The following is a 20,768-nucleotide window of genomic DNA, read 5'->3' as shown; positions in this document are numbered from 1 at the left end:
ATTTCCTGAGGGTGATGCTTGGGTTAGGTCTTTGGTCCTGTGGAATCATCAGTGTGGGATTCCTCAGGGTTCAGTTTTATCCCTCGTGCCGTTTAACATCTATACTAGGGTTGCCATATGTTCGGGAAATCCTGGACATGTCCGGGGGGGGGGGCAACATGCCCATCCGCTGGGATTTTTACAACTATAAGCAAATAAGCAGAGGCCCTTAAGGTCCACAAATGACAACATTTTGGAGGTGCCAAGTCGCAAGGTGGTTAGATTGGTCTCGACTAGGGACTGGCCCTGACTTGGTGGAACGCTCTGTCACAAGAGACTAGGGCCCCGCGGGACTTGATATCTTTCCGCAGGGCCTGCAAGACAGAGCTGTTTCGGCTGGCCTTTGGTTTGGACTCAGTCTGACCCTTATGTTTCTCTCCCCTTACAGTTTTGACCTAGGGGCTACTTTTAAAATGAGGCTGCATTTTAAATTGCATTTTAAACTGTATTTTAAATTGGTTTAAAATTACGTTTTTACTGTAATTTTACTGGTGTTAGCTGCCCTGAGCCCGGCTCTGGCTGGGGAGGGCGGGGTATAAATAAAAGTATTATTATTATTATTATTATTAGTCTGGGGGGTTTTTTTTTTGGTTTTGTTTGTGTGCGCAAGCCGCTCGGGTTCAGGCTCTGGCAGCTCTGATTCTGTTTCAGGCTTTGTTTTGGGCTTGGTGGTAGTGGCAGGCCGGGGGGGGGGCGTAGGGGGTGATGGGCTCGCCCCAAAAGAGCTCAATAACTTACTTTGTCCAGATTTTTAGCTCTGGAAATATAGCAACCTAGTTTTTTTGAGTACATTGCCAGCAATATACTGATAATACACAGCTCTACTTCTCCCTTACCTCTGCAGGTGTGGCAGTGAAAGTGTTGGATTGTTGTCTTGCCTTGATAACAGACTGGATGAGAGCCAATAAAGTGAAGGTCAGTCCAGATCAGACTGAGGCACCGTTAGTGGGTGGTTCCCTAGATCAGATGCCTGGGACGTCGCCTGTTCTTGATGCAGATACAGGCGGCACTGTGTCCTAAACCACTGAGCCTCTTGGGCTTGCCGGTCAGAAGCTTGGCGGTTCGAATCCCTGTGATGGGGTGAGCTCCGGTTGCTCTGTCCCAACTCCAGTCAACCTAGCAGTTCAAAAGCACGCCAGTGCAAGTAGATAAATAGGTACCACTGCGGCGGGAAGGTATACAGCATTTCCGTGTGGCCTACTGGCCACATGACCCGGAAAGCTGCCTGTGGACAAACACCAGCTCCCTCGGCCTGAAAGCGAGATGAGCGCCGCAGCCCCCCTTTGTCTGGACTTAACTGTCCAGGGGCCTTTTACCTTTTTACCTTATACTCCTCAGGTACACAGCTCAGGGGTACTTCTTGAGCCCTTGCTGTTGCTTGAGGTTTAGGAGGCCTCGGTGGCACAGAGTGTCTTCCATTAGCTTTGTCTGGTGGCCATGTTGTGCCCCTACCTGGACAGAAATAGCCTAACATCTGTTGTCGTTGCTCCGGTAACCTCTAGGTTAGATTAGTGCAATGTGTTATACATAGGGCTGACTCTGAAGACGGCATGGAAACTTCAGCTGGTGACCAGGTTGCTCACCGATGGTTTGAGCATATAATGCCAACCCTGGTCCAATTGCACTGGCTGCCAATTAGTTTCCAGGCCCAGTTCAAAGTGCTGGTTTTGACCTATAAAGCCTGAAATGGTTCAGGACTGCAGCACCTCAAAATCACCTCTTCCCTTATGAACCCTTTGTTCATCATTTGAGGTCCTTCTTTGTGTGCCTCTTTGTGATGCCCTGTGATGGATAACTAGGCGTTCCTTCATCCATGCACAGATCGACAAATGAATGTGAAAAAAATCAATTTCTGCAAGCAATTTTTTTAAATCAGTAAAATCATCACCAGTCCCCGACTCATCTCTTCAAATCTGACTTGAATACTGGTCCACCCCCCCCCCCCCGAAAAAAGGAGGGATAATAAACTAAAAATTCCAGTAGCAAGTTCTCTTGCCTGTTAACAGCTTGTAGTTTAGCAAACACCGTGATTAATTTTAGTGGCAGATCATCCCTGGTGTCTATTAAAGCACAGACTCTCATTAACACTAAGTCAATATTATGGGGGACCCCTGTTGCTTAACGAGGCATTTACTGCCAGACTTGACAGACTGTCCCAGTGACGGTGCCCAAGTAGCCGCTGAACGAATGGCTTTGCCCCTTCAGGCGCAGAGCCAGATCACCGGCTTCACTTTACTTCATACAAGGAGGCCACTATTGCAAGTTCGCGGAGAGCGTCGGATTGAAATACGGCCAGCATCATGGTGGCCCCGCTGTTGTCAAGGTGAACAAAGCAGCTAGGCCTAAACAGACCAGAGCCAAAATACTGTCTTCGCACTCAGAGAGCCTTTCCTGTTTAAGTACACACTGAATGTCAGCCAACAGCAGCTGCTCCAGCGAGCCTTGACAAATGCGAGCCACATCTGCTTACATCAGATGTCTGTACTAGCCCTGCTGAAGAGTTGCGGCCATTCCAGAGAGCCTGGCCATCTGCCCTGGAGTTGCCAGCTTTGGGTGGCATAGAATGCCCTCTTCTCTTGTTATCCCTTTCCATCCTTCAAGGAGTTCAGGGCAGCCTACTCAGTCTCAATCATACAGCACACACACCCCCGACCAGCATAAGACTATCAATGGCTACCAGAACATTTCCCAACCACAAGATGTGGGGATGGCCAACTTGGATGGCTTTGCGACCCCCAAGCCAAGGTGGAAGATAACGATACAACCTTTAGAAGACACCTGAAGGCAGCCCTGTACAGGGAAGTTTTAAAATGTTTTATTACGTTTTTATATATGTTTATGATGTTGTTGTTTAGTCGTGTCCGACTCTTCATGACCCCATGGACCAGAGCACACCAGGCACTCCTGTCTTCCACTGCCTCTCGCAGTTTGGTCAAACTCATGCTGGTAGCTTCGAGAACACTGTCCAACCATCTTGTCCTCTGTCGTCCCCTTCTCCTTGTGCCCTCCATCTTTCCCAACATCAGGGTCTTTTCCAGGGAGTCTTCTCTTCTCATGAGGTGGCCAAAGTATTGGAGCCTCAGCTTCACGATCTGTCCTTCCAGTGAGCGCTCAGGGCTGATTTCCTTCAGAATGGATAGGTTTGATCTTCTTGCAGTCCATGGGACTCTCAAGAGTCTCCTCCAGCACCATAATTCAAAAGCTTCAATTCTTTGGCGATCAGCCTTCCTTATGGTCCAGCTCTCACTTCCATACATCACTACTGGGAAAACCATAGCTTTAACTATACGGGCTAAACTATTATATGTTAATAATAATAATAAATTTTTATTTATACCCCATCCTTCCCGGTTCAAAAACCGGGCTCAGGGAAGCAAACAACAAATTTAAAACACTTAATTGTAAAAGCAGCATAAAATACAGTATAAAAACATGAATAACAATAAAATTCAAAGTTCAGAAATCAGTTTAAGGGGAAATCCATCTAATAAGCATTAGATAATCACCAGGGCTAGCTGGCTGAATTAGTCCTCCTAGCCCAGAATAGATGGGCAACCTAGTCAGATGGGCAGGGTATAAACAATAAATTATTATTCTTATTCAATATGTCCCTATTTTCATCAGAGAAATGTTGGAGGATATGCCAGTGCTGTGCCATAGAATCATAGAATTGTAGAAGGGTCACCAAGGGTCATTTAGTCCAACCCCCTGCAGTGCAGGAAACTCAGCTAAAGCATCCATGAGAGATGGCCATCCAACCTCTGCTTAAAATTCTCCAATGAAGGAGGGTCCACAACCATCCGAGAGAGACTGTTCCACTGTTGAACAGCTCATATTGTCAGAAAGTTTTTTCCCTGATGTTTAGTCAGAATGTTCTCTCTTGAAGCTTGAAGCCATTGAGCCTTCTCTTCCAGAGAAAACAAGCTTGCTCCATCTGCCATCTGACAGCCCTCGAGATATCTGAAGATATACTTTGTAAGTTCATACAATACTTCAGTCACATAATGTGGGGAAATGCTTTAGGACTGGAATCTGAGCAACAGGTTTTGTTTTAGTTACTCTCTTTTTCAATCATTATCGTTTGGGATTGCTTGTTCTAGGTCATCTGCCTTTTTCAACCGTGTAAAACAGACAAATCCATCTCCCGACCCAAGCCAGAATAATATTATACAAAGCAGGAAAAATATTGTAATTGGAAGAACTCTTTTAGATACAAGAGTTCCTTTTAGTGAAGTCGTCCAATGGCTTACCTTGTAACAATGCCAATTTTAATTTATTTATTTTTAAGAGAAGAGGTACTGCAATATGGCTGGCAAAGTGGCAGAATGAAGTTCTAATGCTAGACAGAATCGATGGGATGAGAAAACCATGCAAGATCCCTGCAGGAAGACTTGTTTGGATGAAGTGGTGTGAAAACAAAGAAGCGTGTTAAAGTAAGTTTATCCATGGAAAGTTACCAGTCTATTATTCTATTAGGGCCAGCATCAGAGGCACTGTTATAGACATGACAATGTACACCACTGTGATTTTGTGCAAGGTGTTGAAAAAGAGTATAGATGCATGCATGGAAAATCATTGCAATAATACTTTAAAAATTCTTTCAGCATGGCTAACTGCTCTTTGCAATTCCCAAATTTAAGGCTTTGCAGTTGTAGGGTTTTGAAGAAGGAATCCCTGTTACTTGAACCTTGAGCACACCAGTGCAAGTAGATAAATAGGTACTGCTGTGGCGGGAAGGTAAACGGCGTTTCCATGCACTCCGACGTCCGTCACGGTGTTCTGTTGCGCCAGAAGCGGTTTAATCATGCTGGCTACATGACCTGGAAAGCTGTCTGTGGACAAAACACCGGCTCCCTTGGCCTGAAAGCGAGATGAGCGCCACAACCCCATAGTCGCCTTTGACTGGACTTAACCGTCCAGGGGTCCTTTACCTTTTTTTACCTACCCTTGATTAGGTTTGATCTAGCAGGGATCACCTGATGTTTTGTGACAGGGATGCCACTGAGACAGGGATGTGCAAAGCAGAAAAATACCAGCTGATCTTGAGAAAGGCAGCCAAGCCATATGCCACATGCAAAGGCAGGTCCTTCTCAGTGGTTAGGGTCTCCGATCAGCTTGACTCAAGGAAGGAAGGGGGGGGAATCCTTCCTGCACCAAACTAACTATGGCAAAGAGTCAGTTCCAGAGTTGGTTCAAAGCTCACTCAGTGTTAAAGGTAAAGGTAAAGGGATCCCTGAGCATTAGGTCCAGTCGCGGCTGACTCTGGGGTTGCGGCGCTCATCTCGCTTTATTGGCCGAGGGAGCCGGCGTACAGCTTCCGGGTCATGTGGCCAGCATGACTAAGCCGCTTTGGTGAACCAGAGCAGCGCATGGGAACACTGTTTACCTTCCCGCTGGAGCGGTACCTATTTATCTACTTGCACTTTGACGCGCTTTGGAACTGCTAGGTTGGCAGGAGCTGGGACTGAGCAACGGGAGCTCACCCCGTCGCGGGGATTTGAACCACCGACCTTCTGATCGGCAAGTCCTAGGTTCTCTGGTTTAACCCACAGTGCCACCTGCGTCTCCCCCCCAAATAAAGTAACATTAGATGCCCCTTCAGCTCATGTCCTGTGGAAGGCTGGCATTCACCAAAGGAATAGGGAAATAAAAAGTTCACATTCAAGGGGAAACCCTCTGTTTCCAGAGTACAGGTCGGAAATGAAGGACACTTCCCATATGGATGCACTGCTAAGCAGCTTAAAAGGACAAAAGCCTCTGCAATGTGGTGAAAATGCACCACCTTGTGGCTGGAGATGATTCTTGCGAAGGAACACTATTAAAAGGATGCCAGATACTTTGAAAGAAAACTACCAGGTTTGCTGCAAATGAAAAAACACCTTATGTTCCAAATTTAAACGACATCCAAGCTTTAAAAGATGACAAAACTAAAATCCTTTGATTATTTTTATTATTGTTTTATCACATAAAGGCACACTGATTTTGTTACACTTTGTTCCCAGCTCTTAACACTGCGCAGCTGGTACACACACTTTATGCAAAATCCATTCAAGAAAAACTTTTTTTGGCAGCAATGTAAAATCCCTTCCCCACCTGCATTTGCAGAAATATTCCAGTGCAGTGATCTAACAGCTTGGAAGACAGCATTGATTGATAAAATAGCAGGCTTTGGTGTAAGGCATAGTTAGGAGATACTTGGCATCTTAACATTTGTTCAATAAAATTCATGCTTAGAAGTCACATTTTAACTCAGCAGGACGTAAAAGATAAGTGGAGTTTACAGCTAGATTCACACAATTGAATTAGAGATTATCTAGTTATAGTCTTTTTTTCCAAAGAAGACTTTGCAATATCCCCCCAGCCTGCCAGATGGTCCATACCAGTCTGTTTCATGGATTTACAAACAAGTGGGGCCATCTCCTCCTCTAAATTCTTCTAGTGAGCATGTAACAGTTGGTGGAGAGTCCATCCAAGATTCTCGAATTTCCTTTAGGCTGCCTTCTCAATGATAACAGCTATACCTTGGCCTCCGCCAATGCAAGCTGAACCGACTGCATATTTACCTCCACGGCGCCTATAAAAAAAGGAGAGAGAACAAACAAGAAAACAAGTTATCAAGGCATCGTGACTCAAGGCCTCCTCCAATGCAAGCCGAACCGACTGCATATTTACCTCCACGGCGCCTATAAAAAAAGGAGAGAGAACAAACAAGAAAACAAGTTATCAAGGCATCGTTGCCATCTGTTCTGAAAGACTTTTAATTATTTGAGTTCTACCGTTCCTTTCTTTTGCTCCACAGAATGACATCTAGGGCAAGGACTGCCAAGCACATTGCACTGCAATGCCTTGATGTTGTTGAGAAGAGTGTTTCCTACAGCAGCCTGACTTACTTGCTGGAGCGAAGGGAAGGGAACACATAGCCATGCTGCGTGGACCAAGCTACACTCCTTGTGAATCTGAGCCAGACTGCAATTAGCAAGCTGAATTCTGTTTATTTTCATCTCGGCTTCTTTATACCAGTTCCGACTATTTATCCATCTAGCCCACTATTGGCCCCAACTCTGAGCTCTCCAGGGTCTCACGTGAAGGTCTTCTTCTCCATGACTTCCTACGTCATCTTCTTAAAACGCAGATGCCAAACGCGCTCTTCCAAGCATGCATTCCACAGCATTTTAAAAAGCAAAACCGAGCAGCATTCCCAAGAGGTTCCTTGAGGCTATTCACTGACCTTAGTTCGTGAACCAGATGAGCAGTGATCCTTGAACCCGATGCCCCCAGTGGGTGACCCAAAGCAATGGCTCCTCCATTGACGTTTGTTTTCTCTGGGTCCAGATCCAAAACCTTCTCTACTGACAAGTACTGTGGAGCAAAAGCCTCATTGACCTTGAAACATGAGAGGGGGGGGGGGAGAGGGGGAGAGAGAGAGAGAGAGAGAGAGAGAGAGAGAGAGAGTTGAAAACACCTATAGGTTGGACTGCTGTAACAGACTCTACTTGGAGCTATCCTTGAAGACAGTTCAGATGCTTCAAAAGTGATGCAGAAAGCAGCTTTCGCAAGGGGTGGGTGAGCAGAAAACCACTGGCTTATGGGGTCACGAAGAGTTGGACACGACTAAACGACTAAACAACAACATATGTGTCAGGGCTGCCTCTAGGTCCCAGCTCACAGAGGACCAACGCCAGGTTGATGTAATGTACAAAAGTCTTTATTGAAGTTTGGTTTCCATTCCAACGCCAGAGCGTGCAGCCCTACGTCTTAACCTTAGATCGGCGAAGTACCGTCTGTCTCATCACCCCTTCCGCACCAGTTTAAGATCCTAGCCCTACTCCACCTCTTCCGTTGTTCTTTCCTCCTCTGGGTCCTTCTGCCCCCTGGGGTTTCCTCCTTTCTGGACTCTTCTGACGCTGACCCCCCTGAGTCTTGCCCCTCCTTCCGGCGGGCTTTAGGACCTGGCTCCCTATCCGGGCTACCTGCTGTGCCGCTCGCCTGTACATTTGAACTTGGCGCGCGCGCCCAGCCAGTAACCTTCCTCCTGACCGTTTCCCCGCTCTCCGATGGAGGTGTGGTCAATCCTGACTCATCTCCTCTCGCTGGTAGTGAGAACACTGGTCCCGATTCCTGGGACTCCTCCCCCCCACTGCGCTCTGGTGGGGAAGCTGGTCCTGATTTCCAACTGCTGCTCTGGGAGTCCCCGCTGGCCCCTTCCTTCTGGGGTTTCCCCCTTGGCACCCCCCTTGCCCTGGCCATCGGCGCTCCCTTCTGTGAATCTTCCGATTCGCTGGAGAGGCTCGTGGAATCCCTCTGACCGCTGTCACTGCCTCCACCCCCCTCGGATTCCTCCTCCTCGCTCTCCATCTCCGCCCACTCCTGTGCCTCTGCTCCTGAACCCCTGACAATATGGTTTTTAAAAAAATAAATCAAAATGAGAACATGACAGGTCAGATGCAAACCCTGCTTTAAACCTTTAACTACCCAACTTGTTTAAGAATGTCTATAACCTGTTTCTAACTCATAAAACTCAAGGTGGCAGACCTGAAAGAATTAATAACATAAATTGCAAAACATATACTAAAAACACAACCAAGTTCCAAATAAAATATCACCCAAGAACTGAAGGGAGCATAATAATAATAATAATAATAATAATAATAATAATAATAATAATAATATCATCTAATATTCATGCCAAATGTTGGCTTGAACCAACAATAAAGAGGTGCTGAAATGCAACCAGGGAAATAGCTATACAGATCTCCTGAGTTAGGGAGTTTCAGTTCCAGTGTTTGAAGGCTGCTTCCAATAAGAGATGAACAATTTTCAGCAGCCTGTACTTAGACCCTGCCTAACCCATAGGCAGACCAAAGACTGCACTTAATAGTTCACTTTTAAGTGAACGTCACTCGACTATAGCTTATCTTGAAAAAAGCTGAGCCCAAGTTCCCATCAGTTCCGGCCAACGTGGCCAATGGATCAGAGATGATGGGAGTTGTGTCCAGCAAAATCTGTCTCCCCACCATGTGAAGGCCATATTAAGGTATCATTTCATTCGTTTTGGGTTCTGCACAGCTTTCCTTACCTCAACTAAGTCCATGTCTTTCAGAGAAAGGCCAGCTTTTTTCAGGGCTTCAGTAATAGCAGGCACTGGACCTTTGTTAAAAACATACACATGCATGAGGGCAAGTAGAGGAACTCATAGTTCAGTGCTTTATACACACATACACCAAGAGTGGGCAACCTGGTGCCCTGCAGATGTGGCTGGACTACAGTTCCCATCATCCCTGACCACTGGCCATGTTGGCTGTGACTGATGTCTGGGGGGGGCAGCAGGTTGCCCAACTCTGATATGTCCCCCCACTCCATTAAAAAAGAAAAAGAAAACAGGAAAAGGCAACTTTATTCTGTGAACCGCCCTGAGCCCTGCAGGTATAGGGCGGTATATAAATTTAACAACAACATCTAATATGCCCACTCACTTTGTTCCAGAAAGGGTACTCTCCATTAGGATTCTTCTTCTTATTATTATTATTATTTATACCCCGTCCATCTGGCTGGGCTTCCCCAGCCACTCTGGGCGGCTTCCAACACAATATTAAAATACAGTAGTCTGTTAAACATTAAAAGCTTCCCTAAACAGGGCTGCCTTCAGATGTCCTCTAAAAGTCTGGTAGTTGTTCTTCTCTTTGACATCTGGTGGGAGGGCGTTCCACAGGGCGGGCGCCACTACCAAGAAGGCCCTCTGCCTGGTTCCTTGTAACTTGGCTTCTTGCAGTGAGGGAACCGCCAGAAGGCCCTCGGCGCTGGACCTATTAGACTAGTTACTTAAAGATGTCCCAGATACTTACAACAAATTTAGAAACATGAACATAAATCATATAACGGGTCCTGGGGGTCATCCAGTCCAACCCCCTGCAATGCAGGAATCTCCAACTAGAGCATCCATGGCAGATGGCCATCCAGCTCTGCTTAAAAACCTGGCTCCAAAGAGTTGTCAGCGGAGGAGCCAGGGGGACCTCACTGGGGAGAGCTTTCCACAGATGGGGAGCCACAACTGAAAAGGCCCTGCCCCTTGTCATCCTGCTCCGAGGCTCCCTTAAAGAAGGGCCTCAGGATTTCACGCTGTTGCTGCAAATCAGGATTTGCGTGGACTACCTTGCACACGCTGGGAAAGTCCCCAAGACTGTAACTTACCAATGCCCATGATGTTGGGGTCGCATCCGGACGCATGGTAGGCTACTATTCTAGCCAATGGCGTGAGGCTGTGCTTTTTCAAGGCTTCTTCACTCGCTATGATCACTGCTCCGGCTCCGTCACATACCCCCTAGGAAGAGAAAAACAGACACTAAATCTGCAGCTGAGCATTGGCAAGAGTTTGCCCTGGATTAGATGTTATGCGGACTCAAAAGGGCAGCTTATTGAAAAAATTAAAATACTTTATTGTCACTTGTACAACTTGTATACAGTGAAATTACACGAGCACCCCCCCAGCTCTCTTAAGTCTTAATTCCCCTCGTTTACTGACGCACACCCACCAAACCCGAAAGTTGCCCTGTTGTTATCTTTTCATTCAGCAGCCTAACAGCCCATGGTTAGAAACTGTTCTTTACCCTGTTGGTGCGACTAATCATGCTTCTATATCTTCTGCCCGAGGGCAGGAGACCAAGAAAGTGTCGGCCAGGGTATGAATCATCCCTGAGAATTTTCCTCACTCTGCTGTGGCAACGTTCTTCCACTATTTCATCCAGCGGATTCACGGGACAGCCCATAATATCTTGTGCTGTATTCACCACCCTCTGTAGGCACTTCCTATCAGATGATGTCAGAGCAGTCATCCTGGGCCATAAGAACTGGACTGCCCAATAAGAGGGCCATTCTCGAGTAAAACTGATCAGTGGTAGAGACATATACGACTTAGGTCAAGCTTAGCCTCCACTATTAACACTCAGGTTTTAAGAAGAAGAGTTTGGATTTGATATCCCGCTTTATCACTACCCGAAGGAGTCTCAAAGCGGCTAACATTCTCCTTTCCCTTCCTCCCCCACAACAAACACCTTGTGAGGTGAGTGGGGCTGAAAGACTTCAAAGAAGTGTGACTGGCCCAAGGTCACCCAGCAGCTGCATGTGGAGGAGCGGGGAAGCGAACTCGGTTCACCAGATTACGAGTCTACCACTCTTAACCACTACACCACACTGGCTCTCAAGAAGAAGAGGTTGGATGGCTGTTGTGGATGCTATGGTTGAGATTCCTGCACAGCCGTGGGTTGGACTCTCAGGGTCCCTTCCAATTCTACCATTCTATGGTTCTAAGTATCTGCGGGTACACATTGCGATAAGCTTGCCACTGTGCCTAAAGATGAATCTGAAATCAATTCCACCAGCTCTGTGTACATTAGGACACGGCCACAGTTTAAATTTGAGCAGCAGAACTGAAATTCAGTGTCCACGAAAGCCTAAAGTGGGAGTGTGTGTGAAAGGGGCATTGGAAAGGAAGCATATGTTCAGCAAAGGATCCCAGGGTAACTATGTTCCGCACCGAAACATCCTGTATCTACTGTAGGATTGGGGGAAGCCTGGTCACCTATCAGGGATGTCAGGAGGAATGGGACGTTCAGCATTGGCCCAGATGATCTTTCTGAGGTCCCTCCCAACTTGATTCTGTAAGTTCCATTGCTGCACAAAGTCCAAGCACCCGCTCAGCTCCCTGTCAAACCTGACCTTTCACGTAATGTTTTACAAAATTAAGGCTGCTATATGTCCAGAATTTCTGGGGATTGTCCTTCAAAAATGGCATCCGGGCAGAATTTTCGAAAAGCACTTGAAATGTCCGGGAAAACCTGTGTTTGCAAGCAAGCAAGCAAACAACCTCACTTTTTCACATATGGCAACCCTAAAATTCTTGCAGCAGACTCAGGAAATCTCAATTTCTGTAATGTTACTGCTTTTGCAAAAATGGAATCGCTTGCAAGGCTTTATTAACTGCACCACAGAGCTGGCTTGTTGTGGGCAAGGATAGCTGACTAATAATAATAATAATAATAATAATAATAATAATAATAATAATTTATACCCCACCCTCTATTTCATATGGTATGCTTTTTTTAAAAAAAGAACCCTGAGTAATCTGACTTCAGCTCCAGGGAAAGGAGCCACATCTGAGCTAATCGTTCTTAGATCAGGTTTTTAAGCTCCCTCGCTCACCGAGGCATTTGCAGCTGTGACGGTCCCATCTTTCTTGAAAACTGTAGGGAGCTTTGCCAACTGTTCCAGAGTCGCCTCCGGTCGAGGGTGCTCATCCCGCTCCATGCTCTGCTTGCCTTTCTTGGTTTTCACTTCAACAGGTGCCATTTCAGCTTTGAAGTGTCCGGCTTCTTGGGCTATAAAAACAAGAAGGCCGATGTCACTACGTCACAGAGGGAGAACCCAAAGAGATCAGTCAGTGATTAGCAGAAACCCTCCGCAGGGGCCATGCTTGGGGTAGATGACAAAGACGACACCCAGTGCTTCTCTTCTAGAAAAAAGTGTGCTGGGACTCACCATGAGCTTGTTACAGTACGTGCCACAATTTTAACCAGTGCTTCTAGGAAAAAGGTGCTGGTACTGCATGCCTTGGAGCACCACCAGAAAAAAGCATTGATAGTAATAATTTTATTATTTCTATGTCGCCCATCTGACTGGGTTGCCCCAGCCACTCTGGGTGGCTCCTAACAAAATACTAAAAACACAATAAAATGTCAAACATTAAAAACTTCCCTGAACAGGGCTGCCTTCAGATGTCTTCTAAAAGTCAGATAGTTGTTTATTTCCTTGACATCTGAAGGAAGGACATTACACAGGGCGGTCGCCACTGCCGAGAAGGCCTCCTGCCTGGTTCCCTGTAACCTTACTTCTCGCAGGGAGGGAACCGCCAGAAGGCCCTTGGAGCTGGACTTCAGTGTCTGGGCAGAACGATGGGGGTGGAGACACTAATTTTTTTGTGTGTCAAGCCTGAAAGAACTGGCCAGTGAAATTGGTAAACATTTGCTCATCTTAAAATACAGTGGTACCTCAGGTTAAGTACTTAATTTGTTCCGGAGGTCCGTACTTAACCTGAAACTTTTCTTGACCTAAAGCAACACTTTAGCTAATGGGGCCTCCCACTGCCACTGCGCCGCCGGAGCACAACTTCTGTTCTCAACCTGAAGCAAAGTTCTCAACCTGAAGCACTATTTCTGGGTTAGCGGAGTCTGTAACCTGAAGCGTATGTAACCTGAAGTACCACTGTAGTCAGAGTTTTTAGTCAAAACAAAAAATTCCTTCCAGTAGCACCTTAAAGACCAACTAAGTTAGTTCTAGGTATGAGCTTTCGTGTGCATGCACACTTCTTCAGATACGCTACTGGAAGGAATTTTTTGTTTTGACTATGGCAGACCAACACGGCTACCTATCTGTTTTTAGTCAAAACAGCCTTTTAATGCTGTTTGGGGGAAGCTGGGAGGGAAGGCAAAGATTCCCCTTCTCTTTTCCCTTGCATTTTGTTTTCTTCATGAAAGAGCATTCCATCACGCAAGTCCGCAGCTTGGAGTGGTGCAGCCCAGATATAGGTTTACCACCTGCCACTTATGCGAACTAGGCTTCCCTTTGAAATGGATGATGCTATTGTTCGTTTTTAACCCTTGTAAATCCACTGACCAGCTTTCCACCTCTGCTGTGTCTTTACTGCATAGCGGTCACAGTCTTCCCTTGTGATGTTGTATTTCGCAGCAAGGTTTTCAGCCGTGACCCCCATAGGGGTTTTAATATGCAGGTCTGTCAGCCCTGCCCACAGCGTGTCTTCCAGCTGCAAGGGGAATAAAACAGACAACGCAACAAGATTAGTAACACCATTACAAGATTTGGGGGTAATGAATTCAGTGCTTGTAGGAAAAAGCCAAACAACACAACACAAACAATGGCCGGCTTCAGGAATGCCTACCAGGCAACAACTACCAGATATACACAAAGCTGCTGAGAGCAATGGCAAAGTGTCCAACGTCTGTACCTTGAGATCGGCTCCTAATTTTGTTCCAAAGCGGATATTTCGGACAGCATATGGACTTTGGCTCATACTTTCTGTTCCACCACACAGCACTACCTCCGATTCCTTAAGGCAAATTTCCTGTTTTGAGTGGGAAGAGAGAGAAAAAGCTCATTAGGGATTTTTTTATTTCACCATTTCAGGTTAGTAGTGTGCGTCGGATAAGTGCATCAGAAAACACCTCAGCTCATTACAGATGAATCTAGACCAAGGAAGGACTTGGCAATACAGTAGTGCCTCGGATTAAGTACTTAATTCGTTCCGGAGGTCCGTTCTTAACCTGAAACTGTTCTTAACCTGAAGCACCACTTTAGCTAATGGGGAGACTCCTGCTGCTGCCGCGCCACTGGAGCACGATTTCGGTTCTCATCCTGAAGCAAAGTTCTTAACCTGAGGTACTATTTCTGGGTTAGTGGAGTCTGTAACCTGAAGCGTATGTAACCCAAAGCATATTGCAATGGTTCTAGGGGTTGCTCGTGCGTAAATTGGCGCCACGTTGGCTGGGTTACCTGGGTGAACCTTTTCTGTCCGGACAGCCACTCGCCCATGGCTGCCTCAATCGCTGGCAGAATCCGTCAGTGGGCGTTTCTTGAACTTCTTCCAGCAAAGAAGCTTTGACGCATAGTCTCCGCCTACTCTCCCTGCACGGAAGCCTTCTGTGCAGGGAGGGTGTGGGCAGCAGAGGACCCGTGCTCTCCCCGCTGGTCTCCGGCGAGGAGTCATGGAGCCACCTCGCCGATTCCATCTGCCCCCCTTCTCCACTAGTGTTACGCTGATTTCCTTCCCCAGAAGATGGGCTGCTTCTCTCCCTCCCGGTACGCTCTCCGGAATCCCTCTGGAGCCCTCCCTCTCCCTCTGGCTCCGATGGCAGTTCCCTGACACGTATGTAACCCGAGGTACCACTGTACCAATTTACTTATGGAGGGACAGCAGGCCAGTGGATGAAGGGAAAAAATGCTACCCCTCCACACTACCTTTCTGCAACCCTGTGGGTGTTGCACGAGGCTCCAAAAATTGTGTACCTGCACTAGAAGCTGTGTGCAGAGGAAGAGTGGCTATCTATCATCCCCAAGATCAGAGGCAGAATACGACTGATTACCAGTTTCTGGGGGAACAACAGTGGGACAGAGCAACTGCTGTCTTGTCTTGTCTTGCAAGTTTTCCATCAACAACAATGGGACTGTGCTGGACCACATAGTCCTTTGGTATGATCTAGCAAGGCTCTTATGTTTCCTATTCATTTTGCTACTACTTTGGAAGCGTTTTTGCTTTAACGGCACGGGCTTCTCCAAGAACTTTGCACTGGCTTTCTTTTCCTTTCAGGCACAATTAAAAGTTGATAGAGCCTTCAATAGGTGTTTCCTGCTTGGCAGGGGGTTGGACTCGATGGCCCTTGTGGTCTCTTCCAACTCTATGATTCTATGAATAGCTTGGAGACCACCTCCTTCCATAGGACAAGCCCTTTTAAATCTTCACCTATGTCATAGGTGGTGGGAATCTCTAACCCATAGGCTCAGTGAAGGTCCCAGGGCCTCTCTATCAAGCCTGCCCAACTCTAGGTGGCTCCTTTGTGTTGAGTTTAGAAATTGAGAGCACAAAGAGGCAATTAATTGATGGCGCTTGCTTCCTACAAAACTCCATGTCATTGCAGACTCACCACAGTCCAGGTCTGAGCACATTTATATAGTTTGTGCCTGTTGGGCTGGCCAAGCTTAAATTGAGGAAATGGATCTGAAGAATTGAGAATATTATTCTGTTCTGTTGTTTTGTTTTCTCTTTCATCACCAGTTGTGTGAACTGCTTCATAAAGAAGTACAGTGGTACTTCCAGTTGCGGATGGGATCTGTTCCGGAGCTCCAGTCAGATCCTAAGATTTCCACAACTGGAGGGATTGCTACTGCCGTAGAGCGCTTCTGAGCATGCGGCAAAACCCAGAAAAATACTTGTGGGTTTGCCGTGTTCGTATCCTGAAGGATACGCAACCGGAGATGTACGTATCCAGAGGTACCACTGTAGAGTAAGCCATTCACAGTAATGCCCTTGTCTCCACTTTGCAACTCCCTGGTTATTATCATGCAATTAAAAAGAAAGATGGGAGTATCCAACACATTTATTATTTTCCCATTTCTCAGGTCTCTGGCTGACTTGCACTGGACAGCTGGGCTGATGGAGGACAGGAGGAACTTAGCAAAAGGGTACCAAAAGAGCAAATCTAGTACCTGGCATCCGTTGACGATGGACTGGAAGCCTGATCCACACAATCTGTTGACTGTTAGGGCAGGAACTGGGACGGGAACTCCAACACGCAAACCCACGTGCCGCGCGAGGTAAGCAGCATCCGCAGAGCTCTGCAAGGAAGGGCAGATGTACCACTTGGTTAATGCTGCTCAAAGCAAAAAAAATGCAGGTAACACATAAACTGCAATGCTTGGAAGTGAGAAAAGATAGAGATGATTGGCCTGCCCAGATGCCACGTTACACACTTGCTTGGAACCAAGCTCTGCTGAACAGAGTGAAACTAACTCAGTTTAAACATGCGTAGGATCGAGCTGCATGTAACTTTAAGGGAAGTCTAGGGCAGACATAGGAAAACTCTGCCCTCCAGATGTTTTGGGACTACAATTCCCATCATTCCTGACCACTGGTCCTGTTAGCTAGGGATCATGGGACTTGTAGTCCCAAAACATCTGGAGGGCCGACTTTGCCTATGCTTGGTCTAGGATGACAGCACACTCAAATTCTGTTGCAAGGGGTAGAGGTGGGTCAGATAATGTTCCACTGGCTAATTTGGAACTCCCCTCCCTCTTTGGAACATTTCCCCCCTGGAGGTGTGGATGGTAATGTTGTTGGCCTTCCATTGCCTCGTCAAATCCTGTGTTATCCCAGGCTTTTGGAGGAGTTGCTTAGCCTGCTCTGCTTTGTTGTTTGGGGACCTTTGGTGAAAAGCAGCCTAACCATCTTAATAAATAATCATGGTGGAATACCTCATGCCTGCTGGGATGCTGGGGGAAATAGCCTTGCAGGGAAAATCTGAACTCCTGGGAGGCTGAGTTCAGCCTGAAAGATGGCAATTTCCCACCCCTGGTTTAGGTGACCATCATGAAAGCCAGTTATATGCAGTGATGTGAGGTGGGAAATTTTGTGTCCCACAGGTTCAAAAGCAACACTGAATGGGTGACAACTGCAAATACAGTATTAAGCAAGCCTGCCACTTTCAAAGTTGTAATTACCGTAATGTTTTTCAGGTGTTTATCCCTGGCAGGTTATGTGAGTCAGCATATCTCATGTAGTTCTTTGGACTAACAAAATTTATTGGTGTGTCAACAGTTTCCAGTACCTTTGTTTAAATTTAAGGATCGGGGGTTGGAAACAATGTAAGTGAAGTACATGTGTTTGTACTTAAAATTTACAAGTATTCCAGTCAAATTTCCATAAAATACAGCATTTAAGCTGCATTAAGCACACTTTAATTTCATCCCTAAAATAATTTAGGTCCAATACTTGAGTTGTACCAAGACAAAAAAATAACGTGGGACATGTTTTTGCAGCTTTCTTACTTAAAAACAAATAAAATAAACATGTTCAATTTGGCATCATTTTTTAAAAAACTGGATGCAAAGTAAAAATCTTCCTGCATAGGAAATTCAGAAAACAGTCACACCATAGGCAAGAGTTTAGAATATAGGGAAAGGCAGGTCAAGGCTTTGGTTAGTATTAGTTATATAAAGAGCTTCCATTTTCACTGTGTTAATAATAAGACATGTGAACTTGGGTTAAGTTACTCTAAATGTCTTTGTACATTAAGGACTGTACTTGTTATACGCACACAGAAAAAAATGAAAAAGTTGTAAAGAAAGCAAAATGCATTCTGTAGGGTGCAAGAAAATATTTACACGATCGTATGCATCTCATTCCTACCCCCAACAATGCCAGCAAGGGCAAATTCAATGACATAAAATACTCCAAGGGAAACTGTTTTACAAGTGACTTGTAGTAGTAATAATAATAATAATAATAATAATAATAATAATAATAATAATAATTTATTTATACCCCGCTCATCTGGCTGGGTCCACCCAGCCACTCTGGGTGGCTTCCAACAAAACACTAAAATACTAGAGCTGCAGTTGTTCCAGTTTATTTCTAGCTCCTCTGGAATGGGGCAACAGAGCAAACGTAGAAAGAGAAAGAACATTAGCATGTGTGCAACAAGTGGATTTGCCAGCTGGCATCTTCTGTGTCCTACCAACCTGCATGACATTGCCCACAACCACACTGTCAATGATTTCGGGAGACACTTTGCCAGCAGTCAGGGCTGAGCGTGCTGCAATCTCCGTTAAGTCTGTGGCAGTGAAGTCCTTGAGGAAGCCTCCATAAGCCCCAAATGGAGTCCTCTTGGCAGAAACAATGAACACACCTGGAAGGGAAAAAGTTGGAAAACACCATGATGAGGTACAGGAAGCTGTCTTATGAAAACTATTGGCTCAGTGAGCACAGTATTGTCTGCAATACTGAAGTGGGACTCCAGGGTTTTAGTCAGGGAGTCTTTCCAAACCCAACCCAACATCATGTGCGCACCAAGCACTGCACCTGGGGCCTTTCACAAAGCCATGTGCTCTGCTAGCAAGCCTTTCAAGATGAACATCTGTTGACAGAAGCCCATGGAGATAAATGAAGGCTTAAGATCCTACACACCCCCTTCAGTGAATACAGCAGTTCTTCTACCAACAACTAAGTATTAAGTAATACGGAAGTGATATGAAAACAAGCCTGCTTTCATAGTTAATATTTGCTTAAATTAGGTCCAAAGTATTTGCTTTTTGAGGAGTTGTGTGGAAAAGTGTGCAGTCATCACCAGAGACATCAATTCCCTGTAATACTCATTACTGACAAGGTCTTTACTCCCCAGAGTCTGAAGAAGTAGACCAAAGGCCTATTTAATCCTGCATCAGTTTCTCAGAATGCCAAAAAGATGCCACAATCAAGCCATCAGCCCTCTCCCAGCATGTTGTCTCTGATCCTGGAAGTAGTATATAGCCCCTGAAAGGATCAATTTCAGACTCAAAGGCTGCAAGCTGTGCCTTTTCACGGGTTACTGAAAAACACCTGGGGCATTGCACAAGTTTAGAAATGCAAGCCAGTGCAGCAATGTTGTTCATTATGTGGAAACTGATATACACTCATGACAGCATTTGCATACAAAGTCTCCCTATTTGCATACAAAGTCTCTGCAGCTTCTAAAGCATGTTTTACCAGACATTTTGCAAACTAGTTAACTCCTTATCCACTGAAGTGTTCACATATGCTTAGGGATAGCCAAACCCTTTCCTATGTCGTATTTCATGATCTCCAGAAGGGACTACCTAGTTCAACATGCCTGGCTACACCAAACCAGAGCAAGCCCCCTAGAGTGCCTAACTTGCAAGGGTCTTGCAAAGATTATTGAGATAATATGCAAGAATAGCTTTGCACATTTGAAATACACTGTATAAAAAAATATTATTATTATGAGGCTATCCTATTCATGGAAGCTTTGAAATGCTTAGATTGCAGTCTAATTTTTAGATGTGGTTTTTTTTAAAGCCAACTTTTCCATACAAAGTCTGTAGCTTGGTGACTTTTTGCTACAGTAAACATTTCAGTGTAGAATATTACAGATTTTTTTTTAATTTGGAGAATGTGGATAGATATCTTTCAAAATGACTGACAATCTGTTATACAAATCAATCAATGCTAGGAGCGGTTTCTTTTTGTTTTCCAATGCATTTCTTATCAATAAAAAGTTCTCTTCTCAGCCTCCGTTTCCCCATCTGCAAAATGGGAACGATCCCAGTTCAACTCCCGGGGCAGCTGCATGGGCAAACACAATAAAACCTGATTGAAAAGCTCTGCCTTTGAAGAAGAAAGAAATAATAAAAAGCAAAGGTATGCACGCCGGCAATAAAATAATAATAATAAAAAAGAGCCTCGTTTCTCCTATCCTGTGCTGCTTCATGTTCTTCGCTCCAAAGCCGTGTTTATTCAAGCTGCCGAGATGAGAGTGAGCACAACGCAACATAAAAACAAAGTCAACATAAAAATAAAAATCTTGCATTTGTAGTTTCTAGGGCGTGTGCTGCTCCCAGATCTGGAAGCGCGAGTGCAGCGCCAGGCTTGCAAAATGCAGCCCTGAAAGGAAGGGGAAGAGATTCGGAAAGAGAAGTTTTAAGCCCGGGGAACAACTACTTGCCTCTGAGCAAAGCCATGGCCGCCGCCTCCTCTTCCGTCTCCTGGGCTGAAGGTCTCCCTTTGCACGCCCTGATGCAATCCCGAGGCCCAGCCTGCAGAGGGGGCGGGCGGAGGGGGCCGGGACCAGACCTTGCGGTGCTTATTTTCTTCCCCTCCTCCTCCTCTTGCCCTTTCCCCTACTTCTTCCCCGTCGCCCAGCCTCCAAGTCTGCACAGTCACATTCAGCACAAGCGGACTCTGCCCGGGAACAGGTGAGACGCGTGTGCAGGTTACGCGTGTGCATCCTCGAGGGGTGGGATAATTGGGGGGGGGGTAGCAACCCCTAATTTTGGTTACTCCTTTGAATCCTGCTCCTTTGACTTGCACCAATTCAATTGCAATAATAGCAATTGAATTGAATAATACCAGTTGCAAATAATAGCGGTTTCCTTTTTAATAATGCTTTTATTTA

General features: G+C 45.8%; 1 protein-coding gene across 2 annotated transcripts; it reads right to left on the bottom strand.

The window, feature by feature from the left end:
- Positions 1–5,971: 5,971 nt before the first annotated feature.
- On the bottom strand, positions 5,972–20,762 carry ACAA2 (acetyl-CoA acyltransferase 2). Of its 2 annotated transcripts, XM_083702881.1 has the most exons (11): positions 20,319–20,529; positions 18,340–18,506; positions 16,309–16,437; positions 14,054–14,170; positions 13,705–13,852; positions 12,235–12,410; positions 10,228–10,357; positions 9,116–9,186; positions 7,268–7,422; positions 6,676–6,722; positions 5,972–6,566 (listed from the first exon to the last, which is right to left on the bottom strand). In XM_083702881.1, exons 1-11 carry the CDS (start codon positions 20,332–20,334, stop codon positions 6,529–6,531), a joined length of 1,194 nt encoding a protein of 397 aa, XP_083559007.1. In that variant the 5' UTR covers positions 20,335–20,529; the 3' UTR covers positions 5,972–6,528. The 2 variants fall into 2 exon arrangements, with proteins under 2 accessions (XP_083559007.1, XP_083559008.1); XM_083702882.1 differs by lacking the exon at positions 6,676–6,722 and having other exon boundaries at positions 5,972–6,613; positions 20,319–20,762.
- Positions 20,763–20,768: the final 6 nt, after the last annotated feature.

This window comes from Podarcis gaigeae (assembly GCF_964106915.1).
Source record: "Podarcis gaigeae genome assembly, chromosome: 11".
In the NCBI taxonomy this organism is placed as follows: domain Eukaryota; kingdom Metazoa; phylum Chordata; class Lepidosauria; order Squamata; family Lacertidae; genus Podarcis; species Podarcis gaigeae.
This window is presented reverse-complemented; position numbering and strand designations above follow the sequence as displayed.